Raw genomic sequence first — 17882 nt, 5'->3', positions numbered from 1 at the left:
GGCATTTGAAGTTCTCCAAATTTATTTGTCGGTAGGCCTACCTCGGGCACAACGAGGCTCCCAAATTAGGATATGAGTTTATATCTTGCACTATGTGTTTAAATACTTGCAAACATTTCAGGATCCCCACTAACTTGTTACCTTTTGTTTTGTTTACTTTTATTATTATTATTATTCTCATCCCCATAGGTTGGTTCATCCATATTGGCCTTGTCAGCACATCAGACCAAATCTAGAGGTCCTCCACCTCTTCATCCTCTAAGCAATATAAAAGGCAGAGGGAAATCAAAGATGGACGACTTAAGTGGAATACGAAAAGAAAACTGTGAGAACGCAGAGACCTCCGATGGCCGTAGTACTCCGGCCCCGAATGACTTGATTTTGAGATTTGAACAAAAGATACTAGAACTGCAAGGAGAACTTGAGCAGGTCTGCAATTTGGAAAACTTGTCACTCACCCTCAATGTCCCTGATATCCACCAACAGAACGCAAAGAACCCAACACCTCCTCAAAACACACAAAACCAACAGCAGAAAAATCCTACCATACCAAATCAATATGCAACTCCACCACAAAACCCATTGCCGATACCAACTCCACCACAACAGCACCAACCAATCCCATACCCACCAACCACCACTTACCGCACTCCCCAAAATACACCACCACTCATTCCCGATCCAAAAAACTCCACCAATGACCATCACTATACCCAAGTCCCTGGAACCCATCAGAGAAATCCCATATACGTGGGAACTATACAACATTCTACCCAGCCAATCTCCTGTGCACCGGATTCCTCTGAAAAAGGACCTGCTTATTAAGAACATGGCCGAAGAGCGCGAAAGTTAATAAGCCAAGTTCAAGGTGTTGAAGGTGATAGGGGAATAGAAGGTTTGAACTATGAAGATCTGTGCATAAAGCCCGATGTGGAATTGCCAGAGGGGTACAAACCTCCCAAGTTCGAAATGTTCGATGGTACAGGTGATCCCAGGGTTCACTTAAGGACTTACTGTGACAATGTTTGTAGGGGTTGGAAAGGATGAAAAAATTCAAATGAAGCTCTTTATGAGGAGCCTTACTGGTGACGCGTTGTCTTGGTATATCAACCAGAATCCCAAGAAATGGTCAAATTGGGTAAGCATGGCGTCAGATTTCATGGAACGGTTCAGGTTCAACACAGAAAATGCACCAGATGTCTTCTACCTCCAGAATCTCAAGAACAAACCTACTGAGACTTTTCACGAGTATGCTACTCATTGGATGTCGGAAGCCGCCAAGGTCAGGCCCGCTTTTGACGAAGAACATATGAATAAATTCTTCGTCAGAGCATAGGATCCACAATATTATGAGAGACTGATGCTCATCAAAAATCACAAATTCTCTCATATCATCAAGCTCAGGTAAAGGATCGAGGAAGGAATCAAGAGCGGGATGGTAACAAATTTTGAGGCACTGCTAGCCACGAATAAGGCACTCCAATCAGGTGGCATATCAAAGAAAAGAGATGTTGGGGCAGTAATGGTGGCCCAAGGCCTAAAAACTCCACTCACATACCAAATACCCTTACCCACCTACCAAACACCTTCACCCACATATCAAACACCTTCACCCACATATCAAGCACCGCCATCTACATATCAACCTTCATTTCCCAGATATTCCCAACCAGCCACTGTCCATCATACCTATAATTCCCAACCATCCCACTTCCAATCACTACCAACTCGCCAAAATTATCCAAGACCAAGACCGAACTTCGACCGCAAGCTGCCCAGACAATACACTTCCATTACTGAGCACATCGACCAATTGTATGAAAGGTTAAAGACCGCGAGTTACGTACTCCTATTCTCGTTGTGGCACTAGAAAATGCATCTCAGTGGGTCAATCCGAACAAAACCTGTGCATGCCACTCCGGCATGAAAGGGCACACCACTGCTGAGTGTCGAACATTGAAGGATAAGATTCAGACACTCATTGACAACAAGGTCATACAAGCAAAGGAAGCCGCACCTAATGTCCGCAGCAATCCCCTCCCTGATCATAGAGGTTGTAGACATGTAATTTTTTACCATCCCCAAGATTTTACTCATTTTAGCGTAAATATTTAATTTAGGTTTAGTATCGCTATTCTAAATAGTGTTGACTCTTTTACTTTATTTTTATCACAAAAAGTAAAAAATTACAAAAAAAATATATTTTTCATCTCTAGGTTAAAGTCAATTAGTATATTTATATTTATATTATTATAACATTTGAAAATACAAAAAAAATTAGTTTCACTCGTAGTATTTAATTTTATATTAGTTTATTTTAATTTAGATCGATTTTTACATTTTTATAGATACATTGGATTATTTGGTCTTTTTAGCCTAAGTTCAAACCCAAAAGACATGGTCCAACCCAATTACCCTTAGCCCATTCTTCCTAACCCATTAGCCCACTTAAGTACAAGATTTAATCATGACCAACTATTTCCTTCTAATCCAATGGTCATCATCTCTTCCCACCTCCATATAAAATACCAAATTATAGAAACTCTACCCTAAGATTCCAATTCCTAAAAATAATGAGGACAGCCTCAATTCCTAACACAAAAAAAAAAGTTGTAGCCCGATTTCATTCCTCGCTCCCAGTGACATAGGGAACATTGAAGAATCAGCCAGTTTCGTACAAATCGCTGCAATATAAAGGAATGCAGAACATCTTCAATTCAAGGTGACTAATTAAAGTCCTCCTTCTGTTGTTTAAGATTTTCAAAGTCAAATTAATGAACATGCACTAGATGTATCAATAATTGTGTTTTCCTGATCTTAGAAGTCAATAAAATTATTATAGCTCTGTGAGGCTACAACCGTAAATCACTCATCTATACTTGCAATTTTGAAAGATCTGGTGTTCTTCGTAAATGAGCTAATCTTATTCAGTCAACTAAACGTTTGGAGAATCCTAAATTTGAAATTTATCATGGAAGCATATTTACCTTGTTATTTGTATGTAAAGCATAATGATGCGTAAATAATCTCTGAAGTCCTCCATAATAAATAGTATTGAATATTTGTTGAAGCATACTTAATGGCAGATAAAGTAAGAATTGTTGCAAATCTTAGGGATTAAGAAAAATTAACTCGTTTGTTAATGAATGCTAGAGCTTCAACACAAAATTAGGTTCACTTTAAGATTTGTGCTATCACCGATTTTATAATATCTTTGATGCATTGCGTAGCCTAGCTAAAGGAATCTTAAATGGTTTAATTTTTCCTACGTTTTCTATAATTCATGGCATCACAACAATCTTAGAGATTAGGAAAATAATTCAACTGCGCTAGTTGCTCTAGGCGCGATAATAATAATCATCACAACTGCGGGTATAGTTCTCATGACGTAGTTGTGATACTTAATTTCAAATTAGTTTTAGATATGAACATCCGTAGTTACATGCTTTTCCTTTAATAAAATTGAGGTGCGCAATCCAATCACCTAGTCTATGGCCCTCACATCGATATCTTAACTAGTGTAGAAAATGCCTTGAACTTTCATAGTTTACTTTAGGCGCGTTAATTAAATAAATTGTCATAGCTACGGGTACGGTTCCCCTAACGTAGTTGTGGTGCTTAATTTCTAAAATTCGAGGGTACATTTATGTGACCCGGCCACAATTTAATCTTGTTAATAAAATAAATATGTTGTGGATCGTGGTTACGATTTCTGTGACTTGATTCGCAGCGTGTAATCAAATAATTAGTTGTATAACAATTGGATTATTTAAAGCGGTTTAAGAGAAATAAAAATGCATAGGTTTAAATCATGTAATTAATTAGATAATTAGGCCAATTATTAATAGTTGAGCGACCGTGCTAATACCACGAAACTCGGGAGTGCCTAACACCTTCTTCCGGGTTAACAGAATTCCTTACCCGGATTTCTATGTTCGCAGATCATAAATAAGAGTCAAATTTTCTTGATTCGGGATTTTAAACCGGTGACTTGGGACACCATAAATTATCCCAAGTGGTGACTCTAAATTTGAATAAATAATCCCGTTTCGGTTTTTGTCACTTAAATTGGAAAAACTTCTTTATACCTTTTCGGGGTAGAAAAAGGAGGTGTGACAGCTCTGGCAACTTTGCTGGGGATAAGAACCCAGAATCTCTGGTTCAAAGTTCAAGAATTTGAGCTTAGAATAACTGTTATAGTTGGCTTTTGTTTATTATCTAATTTTCTACGTGTTTTGGCCTAATGTGCTAAATGTCGCTTTTTACCGCTTTGATATTATTTGAACTGTATATAAATTGCTGTGAAACCCCTCTCTTCTAATCTCTTGGGAAGTGCACGCTGGCGTGACTTCTTTTATGTTAGTGTCATACCCTAATTTAGAGCGATAATGGAATTTGTTACAAAGTTGGATGTCCTTTTGGTTATCAGTACGTTGCCCCCCCTCGGCTCGAGTTATCTGCTCGGGTAAGCCAGGTCTAGAACAATATACCCAGGTTTCAAACCTAGAATAACATAGCCTCATGTCGGATACCTAGTAGGAACGCTTGTTTGCATCATGTGCATTTGACTTTGGGGACTCAACATAGGGGTTGGGTCCATCTAGGACGGTGTACCCAAATTAAAAGGTCATCCTGATGCATCTTATGTGATACTTGTGTATCTGTCTGTTTCGGCTTGCAAGTTGACTGACTTCTAGAATAGGGAAAGAAAATGGAAAAAAGAAGAAAATCAAAAAACAAAAAAAAACAAAAAAAAAGTGAGAGGTAGATATTTGAATTATCCCGAAACTTTGCCGAATTTTGAAAAAAGAAGGAGAGGAAAAGTCATTTCAAAATAAGTGTATTTTTGTTCCGTCAAAACTGGCAAACTACGCGGGTCTGATTCTCACCGGATGTGAGATACGTTGGAAAATCTCATTGGTTCCGGCCCACATTTTTTTAAAAAACAAAAACCAAAAATATTTTTCTTTACTTTCTTCTTTAGAAAGTCTTTCTTTTGGACCCCAATTTTTTTTTAAAAAAAAAAAGAATATACAAAAATATTTTCTTTTAATTTCTTCTCAAAATCCAAAAATATTTTTCATTCTTCTTTCAAAAATTGAAAAGAAAATTCAAGGTTCAAAAATATATTTTTTTCTTTAGAAGCATTTCTTTCATAAATTCAAAATAAAATTTCAAAAATCCAAAAATATTTTCTTTCTTCTTTAGAAGTTTTTCTTTCAAAATTCCAAAAAAAAAAGAAAAAAAAGGACGATATTCAAAAAAATATATATCTTTTATTTAGAAGTCTCTATTTGCAAAACTTTTGAAGAAAAATCAAAATCCAAAAATATTCTCTTTCTTCTTTATAAGTTTTTCTTTAGAAAAAATAAAATAAAAATTCAAAAGCCAAAAAAAAAGTTAGTTTATTTACTTTATTCCTAATTTTCCCGAACTACGCAAGATCTGATTCATGTTCCCACATGATACGTAGGCAACCCACATCAGGTTCGATCAACCATAGAAAAGAAAAATGAAAAAAAATGAAAAACAAAAGTGAAAAATGTTGATAATAATAAGGACTGACTGAGTCCATTCTAATGTGTATTTTTTTGAATTGATAAGAAAGTTTGAGGTGGTCGGTTTGTGGTAAGCAGACAGCACAAGATCTAAGGGAAAATGATAACTGACATCGAAGCTGTTACAAGTGCTCAAGAGACTCAGGGTCAGAGGGTTCGACAAGAGTCTACTGTGTTTGAGGAAAATAGAATACTGAAACAGCAAATGACCAAAATGTGCCAAGCATGGGCCAATGGCCAAGGACATGCTTGGCATGAGTCACAATTTGCTACCTGGCAAGAGCAGTACCACTCTCCTAAGTACCACTCGTACCTATTTGATTTTCCTGCAAAGATTGAGAAGCCTGCCCGAAAGATAGCATAGGAAGAAATGACCCAAGAGTGAAAAGCTTAGAACGACGGTTGAAAAACATGCAAGGGTTGGCAGTTCAGAAGAGTATTGCCTTCAAGGATCTACGTATGTTCCCCGATGTCCACTTGCCGCCTGGTTTCAAAATTCCAAAATTTTAAAAGTATGATGGACATGGAGACCCCATAGCCTACCTGAAAAGGTATAGCTATCAACTAAGAGGTGCAGAAAAAAATGAAGAATTGCTAATAGCTTTTTTTGGGGAAAGCCTTACGGGAGTAGCATCCAAATGGTTTTTGGATCAAGACACATCTCGCTAGTACTTCTAGGATGGCATGGCACATGCCTTTGTCAAACAGTTCCAATACAACATCGACATCGCCCCAAACCGCAATTCCCTTTCAAACCTGAAAAAGAAACCAACTGAAAGTTTCAGGGAATATGCCATTAAATGGAGAGATCAAGTAGCTAGAGTTAAGCCACCCATGGATGACCCGAGCTAATCACTATCTTCCTTCAGGCGCAAGAGCTAGATTACTTTCAAACCATGATGTCCGCAGTTGGCAAATCCTTCTCGGAAGCAATCAAAATGGGAGAAATGGTAGAGAATGGCCTTAAGATAGGCAGAATTATAAGTCAAGAAGTTCTCAAAGCCGCAACTCAGGCTGTCCAGATTGAATCTGATAATATTTGTGACACGAATGAGAAGGACGAAGAAATCATGATGACATCAGGGTCGAGAAGAGGTCCTAGGAGAATGTCTCGAAGGTATGGCCATCCTCGTCTGTTTTTCGATAACTCCCCTGAGCTTTACTATCCAACTCAGAACCCACAATACTCTATTGCTCCACCTCAGTATGTTGCCCATCCACCAAAACACCCTAGAAGGCGAGCACGAGCACCGCAAAATCTCCACCAGCATCCACAAAATTTTCGAGTGCCTTATAGCCCACATCCAAGCCAGGGGTATAAGGGGGAACAAAGGTTGAAATATAATTTTACACTAATAGGAGAGTCCTATACAAGCTTGTTTGAGAAATTAAAGCATTATGACATGATTGCACCTATTCCTCCAAATCATGTGGACCTACGTGCGAGAAGTTTTGACCCTTCTAAAAGGTGTGAATACCATTCCGCCAGGGGCACAATGTTGAAAGCTGTCGGGATTTGAAAAGAGGAATAGAAAGGATGATCCAGGAAAACCTGATTGTGATCCAAGACAGTGATACCCAGAACATCACATAGAATCTTTTACCTGCACATGATGATGCACATTTTGTGGGGATGATGCCTGGTGACATGGAGTATGAGAATCCTCTTAGGAACTTGCCGAATGAAATTAGAGAAGGCCATGGTGATTCTGTTGAGCAAATTTGTGGCTAAATGTCAAGCTGAGCAATTGAAAAGTCATTCCATCCTCATTAGGAAGGAATCTTGGTAGTTAGTTTTGATGTTTTTCTATTATCTAGGTTATTTCAGGGTTGTGATCCAGATTCTGTTTGTTTTATTGAGTCAAACCCTTCTATCCCTCTATTCTGTTCTTGTCTTGTCTGCATGTTTTGTTGCTATTTTCATTTGCCGAGTTGTTTTAGGGCCGTAACTCGTATTTTAGGTTGTTTGTCTTGTTGTCAAACCCTTTCATCCTTTACTGAATGAAATGCAGTTTGTCCTTTTGTGCATTTTGTTTTTAGTTCTTTTCTCGCTAGTTCTAATGACATGACATGCATGCGAAAATTTTGGTCAAATCTTAGAAACTGATTTAATCTGGAATTGGATAATTGAGAAAAAAATAACTTTGAGGATGATTAAAGAGTTGAAATACTTTGGAATTAAGGTTGAGTAAAATTCACCTTCAAATCATTGTGAAGATCGGGCTTGGGGTTGTTTGATCAATTGAAGTTTGTTGGAAAATTTGACACTAAGGGATGGAAAGTGTCTTGTGACCATGACACACCAAGAATACAGACATGTTCATCAATGTCGTGATTGCGAAAGGATACTATGCTTGGCGTTCTCGAGGCTGGGAGGCCCTTTTTCTGCTATCCAAACACTTTATATCATTCTCTACCCCTTTTGAGCCTGTGTTATTTTCTTTGACCACCCTCTTTTGGAATCAAGTTTAGAGTCAAGAGTCAAAAAAAATGAAAGAAAAAAGAAGAAGAAGAAGAAGAAGAAGAAGAAGAAGAAGAAGAAGAAGAAGAAGAAGAAGAAGAAGAAGAAGAAGAAGAAGAAGAAGAAGAAGAAGAAGAAGAAGAAGAAGAAGAAAAAGAAGAAGAAGAAAAAGTCCATGTCCCAAGTTTACAAACTGGGGCAGCTTTTAGAAAGTTCTAAGTGAAAACAAAAAAAAAATAATTGTCAAAGGTCCATGCCCTCAAAAAATAGAAGCTGCGGAAACTTGAAAAGAAAAAAAAGAGACCAAAAGAACAAGAAACAGAAAAAAGAGAAACAGAAAGAAAGATGAAAAAATTTAGTTAGGTCAGATGTTTGAACTATGTTTGACCTGATTCCTTTAAAAAAAGGATACATAGGCAGCCTCACGGTTCGGTCTAACCACATAAGAATTCAAAAAAAATCCCAATAGCAGAAACTGGGGCAGAAATTTTATTTCACTTTTGAAAGAGTCGATTCTAAGAGTTGTAAGTGCACAACCCCCTTTACTTTGAGTTTATTTTGAGCCTTCATGACATCCTTTCTTTCCAACCCTATCCAAAATCCTTCCAAATAAAGACCTCATAATATGCCTTTAAGAATGATAAGAGAATCATGCAATGAACGACGGTTGTCACACGACATAGAACACTGTCAAGTTACTCAAGAAAGCAACAGAAAAAAGAGAAAGAGAAAAAAAATGAAAGAGTCTTACTAGTGAAAACCTTCATGGGCACGGTAAGGCGACGGTAAGTAGAGATAAATAAATGAGAGAGACTTGTTGATGAAAACCCCTCGAGGCACCACTAGTCGAAAGTGAGTCATGAAGCCGATGCAAAGAATCGGCACGAACAAGCCCGACTTCAAAGGTCATAAGAATGATAATAGGAAAGATTGGATTAGTTTGGTAGATCAGCCATTAAGTCCAAAATACATGTCATGATCATTAAGGCTAGTCATTGAAAAAAAACTCTTCCCCAGTCCTTCCGAAAGGGGCATTTCTTGTTAATACTTATTTCTTTGCATCATTCTGTCCTTCACTCTGAGTCAGTCCTTGTCAAAACAAGCAAGAAAAGATTTCAAAATCTGCTACCAGCTTTTCAGTTGCATAAAGTAAATTTGGCCAACACACTCAGTTGTTACTGTCAACATGCCTTGAGGATTCATGCAAAGGCTCCCCCAAAAAGACTCTTGTCTGCTTACTTGGCGCAAGAAAGATAACTGGTGATTCTCTCTGACAGACAAATTGCTCAAAAAGCAGGAAGTCATTCAAGATATCAGAAAAGGTCACCTAAGCAAAGATCTCCAGTTGGGATAAGGTTGTTTGAGCTGCAAATACAAATGGTACTGGGTGTGAAATAATCAGAGTTGGTGCAAAGTAAAAGTCTCTTGAGACCGACTCAGGCTGATCGAGCAAAAGCCAAGCTGCTCAAGACTCAAGGCCACAAACCGACCATCACTTTCAAAACTGACAAAATTTTCTTTGTTTGAAATAGGAACAAAGCAGTGCAAGGAAAGAGGTTCCAAAAAAAAAAGAAAAAAAAAGAAAGAAGGGAAAAGAAAAGAGAAAAAAAGAGAGAGAAAAATAGGAAACAAAAGCAAAAAAAAAAAGACAAAGAAAATAAGAAAAGAGCCGACGAAGGGAAGTTTATCAATTTTTTGCCTTTATTTGTCTTGTTAATATGCATAAAATCATGCCATTGTTGTTTACATTTTCCTTCTAGGGTAATATGTCCTAGTCTGATGGATTTTCTTTCCAATAAAAGTCTTAGTCTGATGAATCTTTCTTCTAAGATAAGAAATCTAGTCTGATGAATTTTCTCCTAGGATAGAAGTCTTAGTCTGATGAATTTTCTCCTAAGATAGAAAACCTAGTCTGATGAACTTTCTCCTAGGATAAAATCTTAGTTTGGTAAATTTTTCTCCTAAGATAAGAAAACCTAGTCTGATGAATTTTCTCCTAGGATCAAAATCTTAGCCTGATGAATCTTTCTCCTAAGATAACAAAAAATAGGACCTAGTCTGATGAATTTTCTCCTAGGATCAAAATCTTAGTCTAATGAATCTTTCTCCTAAGATAGAATACCTAGTCTGATAATATTCTCCTAAGATAAAAATATTAATCTGATGAATTTTTTCCTAAGATAGAAAACCTAGTATGATGAACTTTCTCCTAGGATAAAATCTTAGTCTGATGAATTTTTCTCCTAAGATAAGAAAACCTAGTCTGATGAATTTTCTCCTAGGATCAAAATCTTAGTCTGATGAATCTTTCTCCTAAGATACAAAAAAGGACCTAGTCTGATGAATTTTCTCCTAGGATAAACGTCTTAGTTTGATGAATCTTTCTCCTAAGATAGAAAACCTAGTCTGATGAACGTTCTCCTAGGATAAAATCTTAGTCTCATGAATGTTTCTAAGAAAACCTAGTTTGATGAATTTTCTCCTAGGATCAAAATCTTAGTATGATGAATCTTTCTCCTAAGATACAAAAAAGGACCTAGTGTGATGAATTTTCTCCTAGGATAAACATCTTAGTTTGATGAATATTTCTCATAAGATAGAAAACCTAGTCCGACGAATTTTCTCCTACGATAATTTGAAAAAAAAGGAAGTCTGGATTTTTCTAAAAAAAAGGGTCAATTTTTAGTTTTCTTAAGTTATCAATCTTTAGTTTTCTCGAAATCAAGGATCCCGCCTAGAGAATAGGGTCAGTTTTTACTTTAGTTGAGCGTAGTTTATAGTTTTCCGCAAGTTCAATCTTAAATCTAGGAGACACACTTCCTAGTTTGGGTCATTTAGGTTTTTTTTAGTAGACGCATTTTCTAGTCGAAATTTTCTTGGTTTTACTCACATGAGACGCACATCCTAGTCGAGTCCTCAATTTTACTCTCGTCAAATAGCATAGGTGATTTATAGTTCTGCTAACAACTCACAAATCTTCCTAGTACAAACTAGGGAGGAAAAGTTTCTTTTGTTTTGTCTGTTTTATTATAGTAGCAGGCGCCCACCTGGAGAACAAGGGAACTCATTTCAAAAATCATTTCAGAGTCATTTGAAGTTTCAAGTCAGTAGCAGGCGCCCACCTGAAGAATAAGGAAATTCATTTCATGTTCTAGTCAGAGACAGCAGGATCCCTCCCGAAGAATAAGGGCAACCTCCAGTCCTGTTCAAGTTACAAGTAGCAGAAGCTCGCCTCAAAAATGCGGGTCGACAGGGGTCCGAGATAACAAAAAAGAAGTCTCAATCAAGAATAAAAGAAAAAAGTGAATCCAAAGTGCAGAAGTGAAGAAACGATGTGGTCTGCTCAAGACATAATTGAAGTCACAAGCTCTACATGTCCCGTCTTGATCTAAAAAAGCTGAAGAAGATTGAACCAACACCTGCAGCTAACAATCATCAAGATTCAGATCAGAGTCTGCATGAAGAACCAACTAAGACTCAAGATAAACCTTCAGAAGACTCATAGATAGGAATCTTGTAACAAGTAGCTGATAGTCTTAGTTAGTTTTTTCAATTTTGATTTTTGATGTAATAACGGGACTGCGGACCGGAACCTCGATGGCACCTCAATCGGTTCTCCACCTCGGTACAATCTATCACCTCATTCACTTCTAAACTACACGTGGTCTGATTCCATTATAGCCAAGGATATGTAGGCAGCTCAGATACCAGGGTTCGGTCACATTCTCCTTTCTCTTAGTTTTTGGTCTCTCTAAATAAGGGTTTGGTCAAAAACCCTGTCTTGTCGTTTTTTATCTGAAAACTCTTCATGTTTCCAGTCAAAGAGGGGAAGCTGTAGACATGTAATTTTTGACCATCCCCAAGATTTTACATATTTTAGCATAAATACTTAATTTAGTTTTAGTATCGCTATTCTAAATAGTGTTGACTCTTTTACTTTATTTTTATCACAAAAAGTAAAAAATTACAAAATATATATATATATATATATATATATTTCATCTCTAGGTTAAAGTCAATTAGTATATTTATATTTATAGTATTATAACATTTGAAAATACAAAAAAAAATAGTTTCACTCGTAGTATTTAGTTTTATATTAGTTTATTTTAATTTAGAGCGATTTTTTACATTTTTATAGATACATTGAATTATTTGGTCTTTTTAGCCTAAGTTCAAACCCAAAAGACATGGTCCAACCCAATTACCCTTAGCCCATTCTTCTTAATCCATTAGCCCACTTAAGTGCAAGATTTAATTTTAGCTATCTATTTCCTTCTAATCCAATGGTCATCATTCCTTCTCACCTCCATATAAAATACCCAATTATAGAAACCTTAAGATTCCAATTCCTAAAAAACTGAGGACAGCCGTAATTCCTAACACAAAAAAAGAAAAGTTGTAGCCCGATTTCATTCCTGACTCCCAGTGACGTAGGGAACATTGAAGAAGCAGTCAGCTTCGTATAAATCGCTGCAATAGAAAGGAATGCAGAACATTTTCAATTCAAGGTGACTAATTAAAGTCCTCCTCCTGTTGTTTAAGATTTTCAAAGCCAAATTAATGAACAGGCACTAGTTGTATCAATAATTGTGTTTTCTTGATCTTAATAGTCAATTTCTGTGAGGCTTCAACTGTAAATCACTCATCTATACTTGCAGTTTCGAAAGATGTGGTGTTCTTCGTAAATGAGCTAATTTGATTCAGTCAACTAAACGTTTGAAGATTCCTAAATTTGAAATTTATCATGGAAGCGTATTTACCTTGACATTTGTATGTAAAGCATAATGATGCATAAATAATCTCGGAAGTCCTCCATAATAAATAGTACTGAATATTTGTTCAAGCATACTTAATGGTAGATAAAGTAAGAATTGTTGCAAATCTTAGGGATTAAAAAAAAATTAACTCGTTGGTTAATGAATGCTAGAGCTTCGACACAAAATTAGGTTCTCTTTAAGATTTGTGCTATCACCGATTTTCTAATAATCTTTGATTGCGTAGCCTAGCTAAGGGAATATTAAATGGTTTAATTTTTCCTACATTTTCTATAATTCATGGTATCACAACAATCTTAGAGATTAGGAAAATAATTCAACTGCGCTAGTTGCTCTAGGCGCGATAATAATAATCATAACAACTGGGGGTATGGTTCCCATGGCGTGGTGACACTTAATTTTAAATTAGTTTTAAATATGAACATTTGTAGTTAAATGTTTTTCCTTTAATTAAATTGAGGTGCGCAATCCAATCACCTAGTCTATGGCCCTTCACATCTATATCTTAACTAGTGTAGAAAACGCCTTGAACTTTCGTAGTTTACTTTAGGCGCGTTAATTAAATAAATTGTCATAGCTACGGGTACGTCTCCCGTGACGTAATTGTGGAGCTTAATTTCTAAAATCTGGGGGTACATTTATGTGACCCGGCCACAATTTAATCTTGTTAATAAAATAAATATGTTGTGGATCGTGGGTACGGTTCCCGAGATTTGATTCGTAGCGTGTAATCAAATAATTAGTTGTATAACAATTTGATTATTCAAAGCGGTTTAAGAGGAATAAAAATGCACATAAGTTTAAAACAAGTAATTAATTAGATAATTATGCCAATTATTAATAGTTGAGTGACTGTGCTAAAACCACGGAACTCGGGAGTGCCTAACACCTTCTCCCAGGTTAACAAAATTCCTTACCCGGATTTCTGTGTTCGCAGACCATAAATAGGAGTCAAATTTCCTCGATTTAGGATTTTAAACCGGTGACTTGGGACACCATAAATTATCCCAAGTGGCGGCTCTAAATTTGAATAAATAATCCTGCTTCGGTTATTCTCACTTAAATTAGAAAAACCCCTTATACAATAAGGAGGTGTGACAGAGGTGACGGTGTACATGTTATAGAAACAAATGAGGAATGGGACCCTGAGGGGTCAATCGGACTTATCCGAGAAGGCGATGACTTTAAGGTTGTAGTTACAATTACTCCTATTGTGGTTTAGACTCAGGCACCTATTGACGTTGAGGTAATTGCATCAGTTCCATTCGAGGTGGAAGTAACTCCGCCCGCAGCCACCTCCGCTCCATTTGAAGTAGAAGTGGTCACACCTTTTACTTTGACAGTGTCAACCACACCCCCATTCAACTCAAAGGCAATACCCTGGGATTTTATCGCCGAGGGAAGAGTACTTCTGTTTCCTAAAAGAATATGAGGATATCTTCGCAAGGTCATATGACGATATGACCGGTTTGAGCACATCTATAGTAGCTCACAAGTTGCCTACCAATCCCATGTGTCCGCCAGTCAAGCAGAAACTCAGAAAATTCAAACCAGACATGAGTTTGAAAATCAATGAGGAAGTCAGCAAGCAAATCAAAGCCAAAGTTCTCAAGGTAGTCGAATACACAAGCTGGTTAGCTAACATTGTGCCAGTTCCGAAGAAGGACATGAAGGTCCAAGTATGTGTTGATTATCGGGATTTAAATAGAGCAAGTCCCAAAGACGACTTCCCACTGCCAAATATACACATCCTGATTAATAACTGCACCAAGCATGAGCTCCAATCCTTTGTAGATTGCTTCGCAGGTTATCACTTGATCTGGATGGATGAAGAAGATGCCGAGAAGACAGCTTTTATTACGCCTTGGGGTGTATACTATTACAAGATGATGCCATTCGTTCTAAAGAATGCTGGGGCTACTTACATGAGGGTCATGACGACCATCTTCCATGATATGATACACAAAGAAATAGAGGTATATGTGGACGAAGTCATCGTCAAATCCAAGAGGGCCGCAGATCACATAGCAGACTTGAGGAAATTCTTTGACAGGCTCAGGAGGTACAATTTGAAGTTGAACCCCGCAAAGTGTGCATTCGGGGTTCCTACAAGAAAGCTACTGGGATTCGTTGTCAGTCGCTGAGGGATCGAGTTGGATCTGACTAAAGTCATAGCTATTCAGGAGTTACCACCACCCAAAAGCAAGAAGGACATGATGAGCTTCATGGGACGGCTCAACTACATCAACCGATTCATAGCACAGTCCATAGTAATTTGTGAACCCATCTTCAAGATGCTAAGGAAAGATGCCGAGACAAGTTGGACCAAGGATTGTCAGAAATCTTTTGACAAGATCAAAGAATACCTGTCCACACCGCCAGTGGTCCCACCTGAACCAGGACGACTTTTGATACTTTATCAATCAGTGTTAGATGGAGCCTTTGGATGTGTTTTGGGACAACATGATACGACAGGAAGAAAGGAGCAAGCCATATACTATCTGAGCAATAAATTCACATCTTATGAAGCACGATATTCTCTGCTTGAACGCACTTGCTGTGCTTTGACCTGGATAGCCCAGAAGTTGAGGCATTATTTCTACGCCTACACTACATACCTCATATCCAGGATGGATCCCTTGAAGTACATATTATAGAAGCCCATGCCTACTAGGAAGTTGGCTAAATGGCAGATACTACTGAGTGAGCTTGACATCGTCTATGTAACTCAAACGGCAGTCAAGGGACAAGCATTGGCATATCACCTCGCTGAAAATCTAGTGGGAGGAGAATACGAACCCTTGAAAATGTATTTTCATGATGAAGACGTATCATTCGTAGGAGAAGACATTACAAAAACATACAATGGTTGGAGGATGTTCTTTGATGGAGCTGCAAATTTCAAAGGAGTAGGCATTGGAGCAGTTCTGGTATCAGAAACAGGTCAGCATCATCCGATATCTGCTAAACTTAGATTTCCCTGCACCAATAACATGGCAGAATATGAAGCCTGCATAATAGGGCTCAACATGGCAGTCGACATGAACATCCAGGAGTTGTTGGTGATCGGCGATTCATATTTGCTTGTGCGCCAGGTGCAAGGAGAATGGTCTACCAAGAATTCCAAGATATTGCCATATCTGAACCATGTGCAGGAATTGAAAAGGAGGTTCACGAAGATAGAATTCCGACATGTGCCCAGAATTTAGAATTAGTTTGCTGACATATTAGCCACTTTTTCATCAATGATACAGCATCCAGATAAGAACTATATTGATCCCATTCTGGTGAGGATCCATAATCAGTCGGCATATTGTGCTCATGTTGAGGAAGAAGCTGATGGAAAGCCTTGGTTCTATGACATCAAGGAGTACTTATCAAAAGGAGAATATACGGAGCACGCAAATCACATTCAGAAGCACATGCTATGGAGACTGTCAAATCACTTCTTCCATAGTGGAGGGAACTTGTATAGAAGAACTCCGGATTTGGGTTTGCTAAGTTGTGTCGACACAAAGGAAGCTTCTAAGCTACTTGAGGATGTGCATGCTGGAACATATGTCCCGCACATAATGGTTTCATTCTGGCCAAGAAGGTACTCAGGGCAGGTTACTTTTGGATGACCATGGAGACGGATTGTATTCAGTATGTTCGTAAATGCTTTCAATGTCAAGTGTATGCCAAAATGATAAAAGTTCCACCAAACAAGCTCACCTTGGCCATTTGCTGCCTGGGGAATGGATGTTATTGGTCCGATTGAGCCCACGGCTTCAAACGGACACCAGTTTATTCTGGTATCCATTGACTACTTCACAAAATGGGTAGAATCCGCATCTTACAAACCAAGAAAGTCATCGCAGATTTTGTCAAGGATCGTATTGTCTGCCGATTCGGAGTTCCTAAGACCATTATCACTGACAACACCGCCAACCTCAACAGTGATATAATGAAAGCTATATGTGAAACCTTCAAAATCAAACACAAGAATTCCACCACCTACAGACCTCAGATGAATGGAGCCGTAGAAGCCGCCAACAAAAACATTAAGAAGATACTAAGGAAAATGGTAGAGAATCACAAACAGCGGCATGAGAAGTTACCCTTTGCTCTGTTATGGTACCGCACCACAGTTTGCATGTCAACGGGGGAAACTCCCTACATGCTGGTCTATGGTACTGAGGTTGTCATCCTAGTTGAGGTAGAGATTCCTTCTTTAAGAGTCATACAGGAAGCTGAGCTCAATGATGCGGAATGGATAAGAAGTCGCTATGAGCAGTTGGTCATTATCGATGGAAAGAGAATGAACGCAATATGTCACGGCCAGCTTTATCATAACAGAATGTCCAGAGCTTTCAATAAAAGAGGGTCAGACCAAGACAGTTCGCGCCAGGGCAACTGGTATTGAAGAAGATTTTCCCACACCAAGATGAAGCTAAAGGGAAATTCTCTCCCAACTGACAAGGTCCGTATATGGTTCATAGAGTACTAACAGGAGGATCACTCATACTTGCAAAAATGGATGGAGAGATCTGGCCAAAACCAATCAATTCAGACGCAGTCAAGAGATACTATGACTAGATTATTTCATATTTCTTTTTCTGATGTAATTGAACTATGCTTGACTTGATTCCCGTTTAAGAGGGGATACGTAGGCAGCCTTATAGGTTCGGTCATATCATAATAAAATTTTCATTTTTCCCCAGAATTAGAAACTGGGGTAGAATTTTGAGGACCCTCTTCAAAATTCTGGAGCAAGTCCAGCCAACACCATCACATGTCAGGAAGTCAGTCATTAGTCAAGTACTGGGGCAGAATTTTGAGAAAGATTATCAAAATTCCGAAGAAGATTCAGCATGGTTTGCCATCCGCAAATGGTTAGAAATCATCTACCAAACTGGGGCAGAATTTTGAGGAGGACCCTCAAATTTCCAACATAAGAAAGTTGCAATGCCTTTGAAATGTGTCACAGTAGCTAGTTCATCAAAGCTACTTGACATATCAATACACTTCCAAAACAACTCTACTTTATCAATGAATGCATATTTTTAGAAAAATCTATTTTTATAACAGTCAGGTGCTACCTAT

General features: G+C 37.9%; 1 protein-coding gene across 1 annotated transcript; it reads left to right on the top strand.

Moving 5' to 3' along the window:
- Nucleotides 1-16860: 16860 nt before the first annotated feature.
- Nucleotides 16861-17202, top strand: LOC138881836 (uncharacterized). The gene has a single exon (XM_070162119.1). It carries the CDS (start codon nucleotides 16861-16863, stop codon nucleotides 17200-17202), a length of 342 nt encoding a protein of 113 aa, XP_070018220.1.
- Nucleotides 17203-17882: the final 680 nt, after the last annotated feature.

This window comes from Nicotiana sylvestris, chromosome 11 (assembly GCF_000393655.2).
Source record: "Nicotiana sylvestris chromosome 11, ASM39365v2, whole genome shotgun sequence".
NCBI classification, from domain to species: Eukaryota; Viridiplantae; Streptophyta; class Magnoliopsida; order Solanales; family Solanaceae; genus Nicotiana; species Nicotiana sylvestris.
This window is presented reverse-complemented; position numbering and strand designations above follow the sequence as displayed.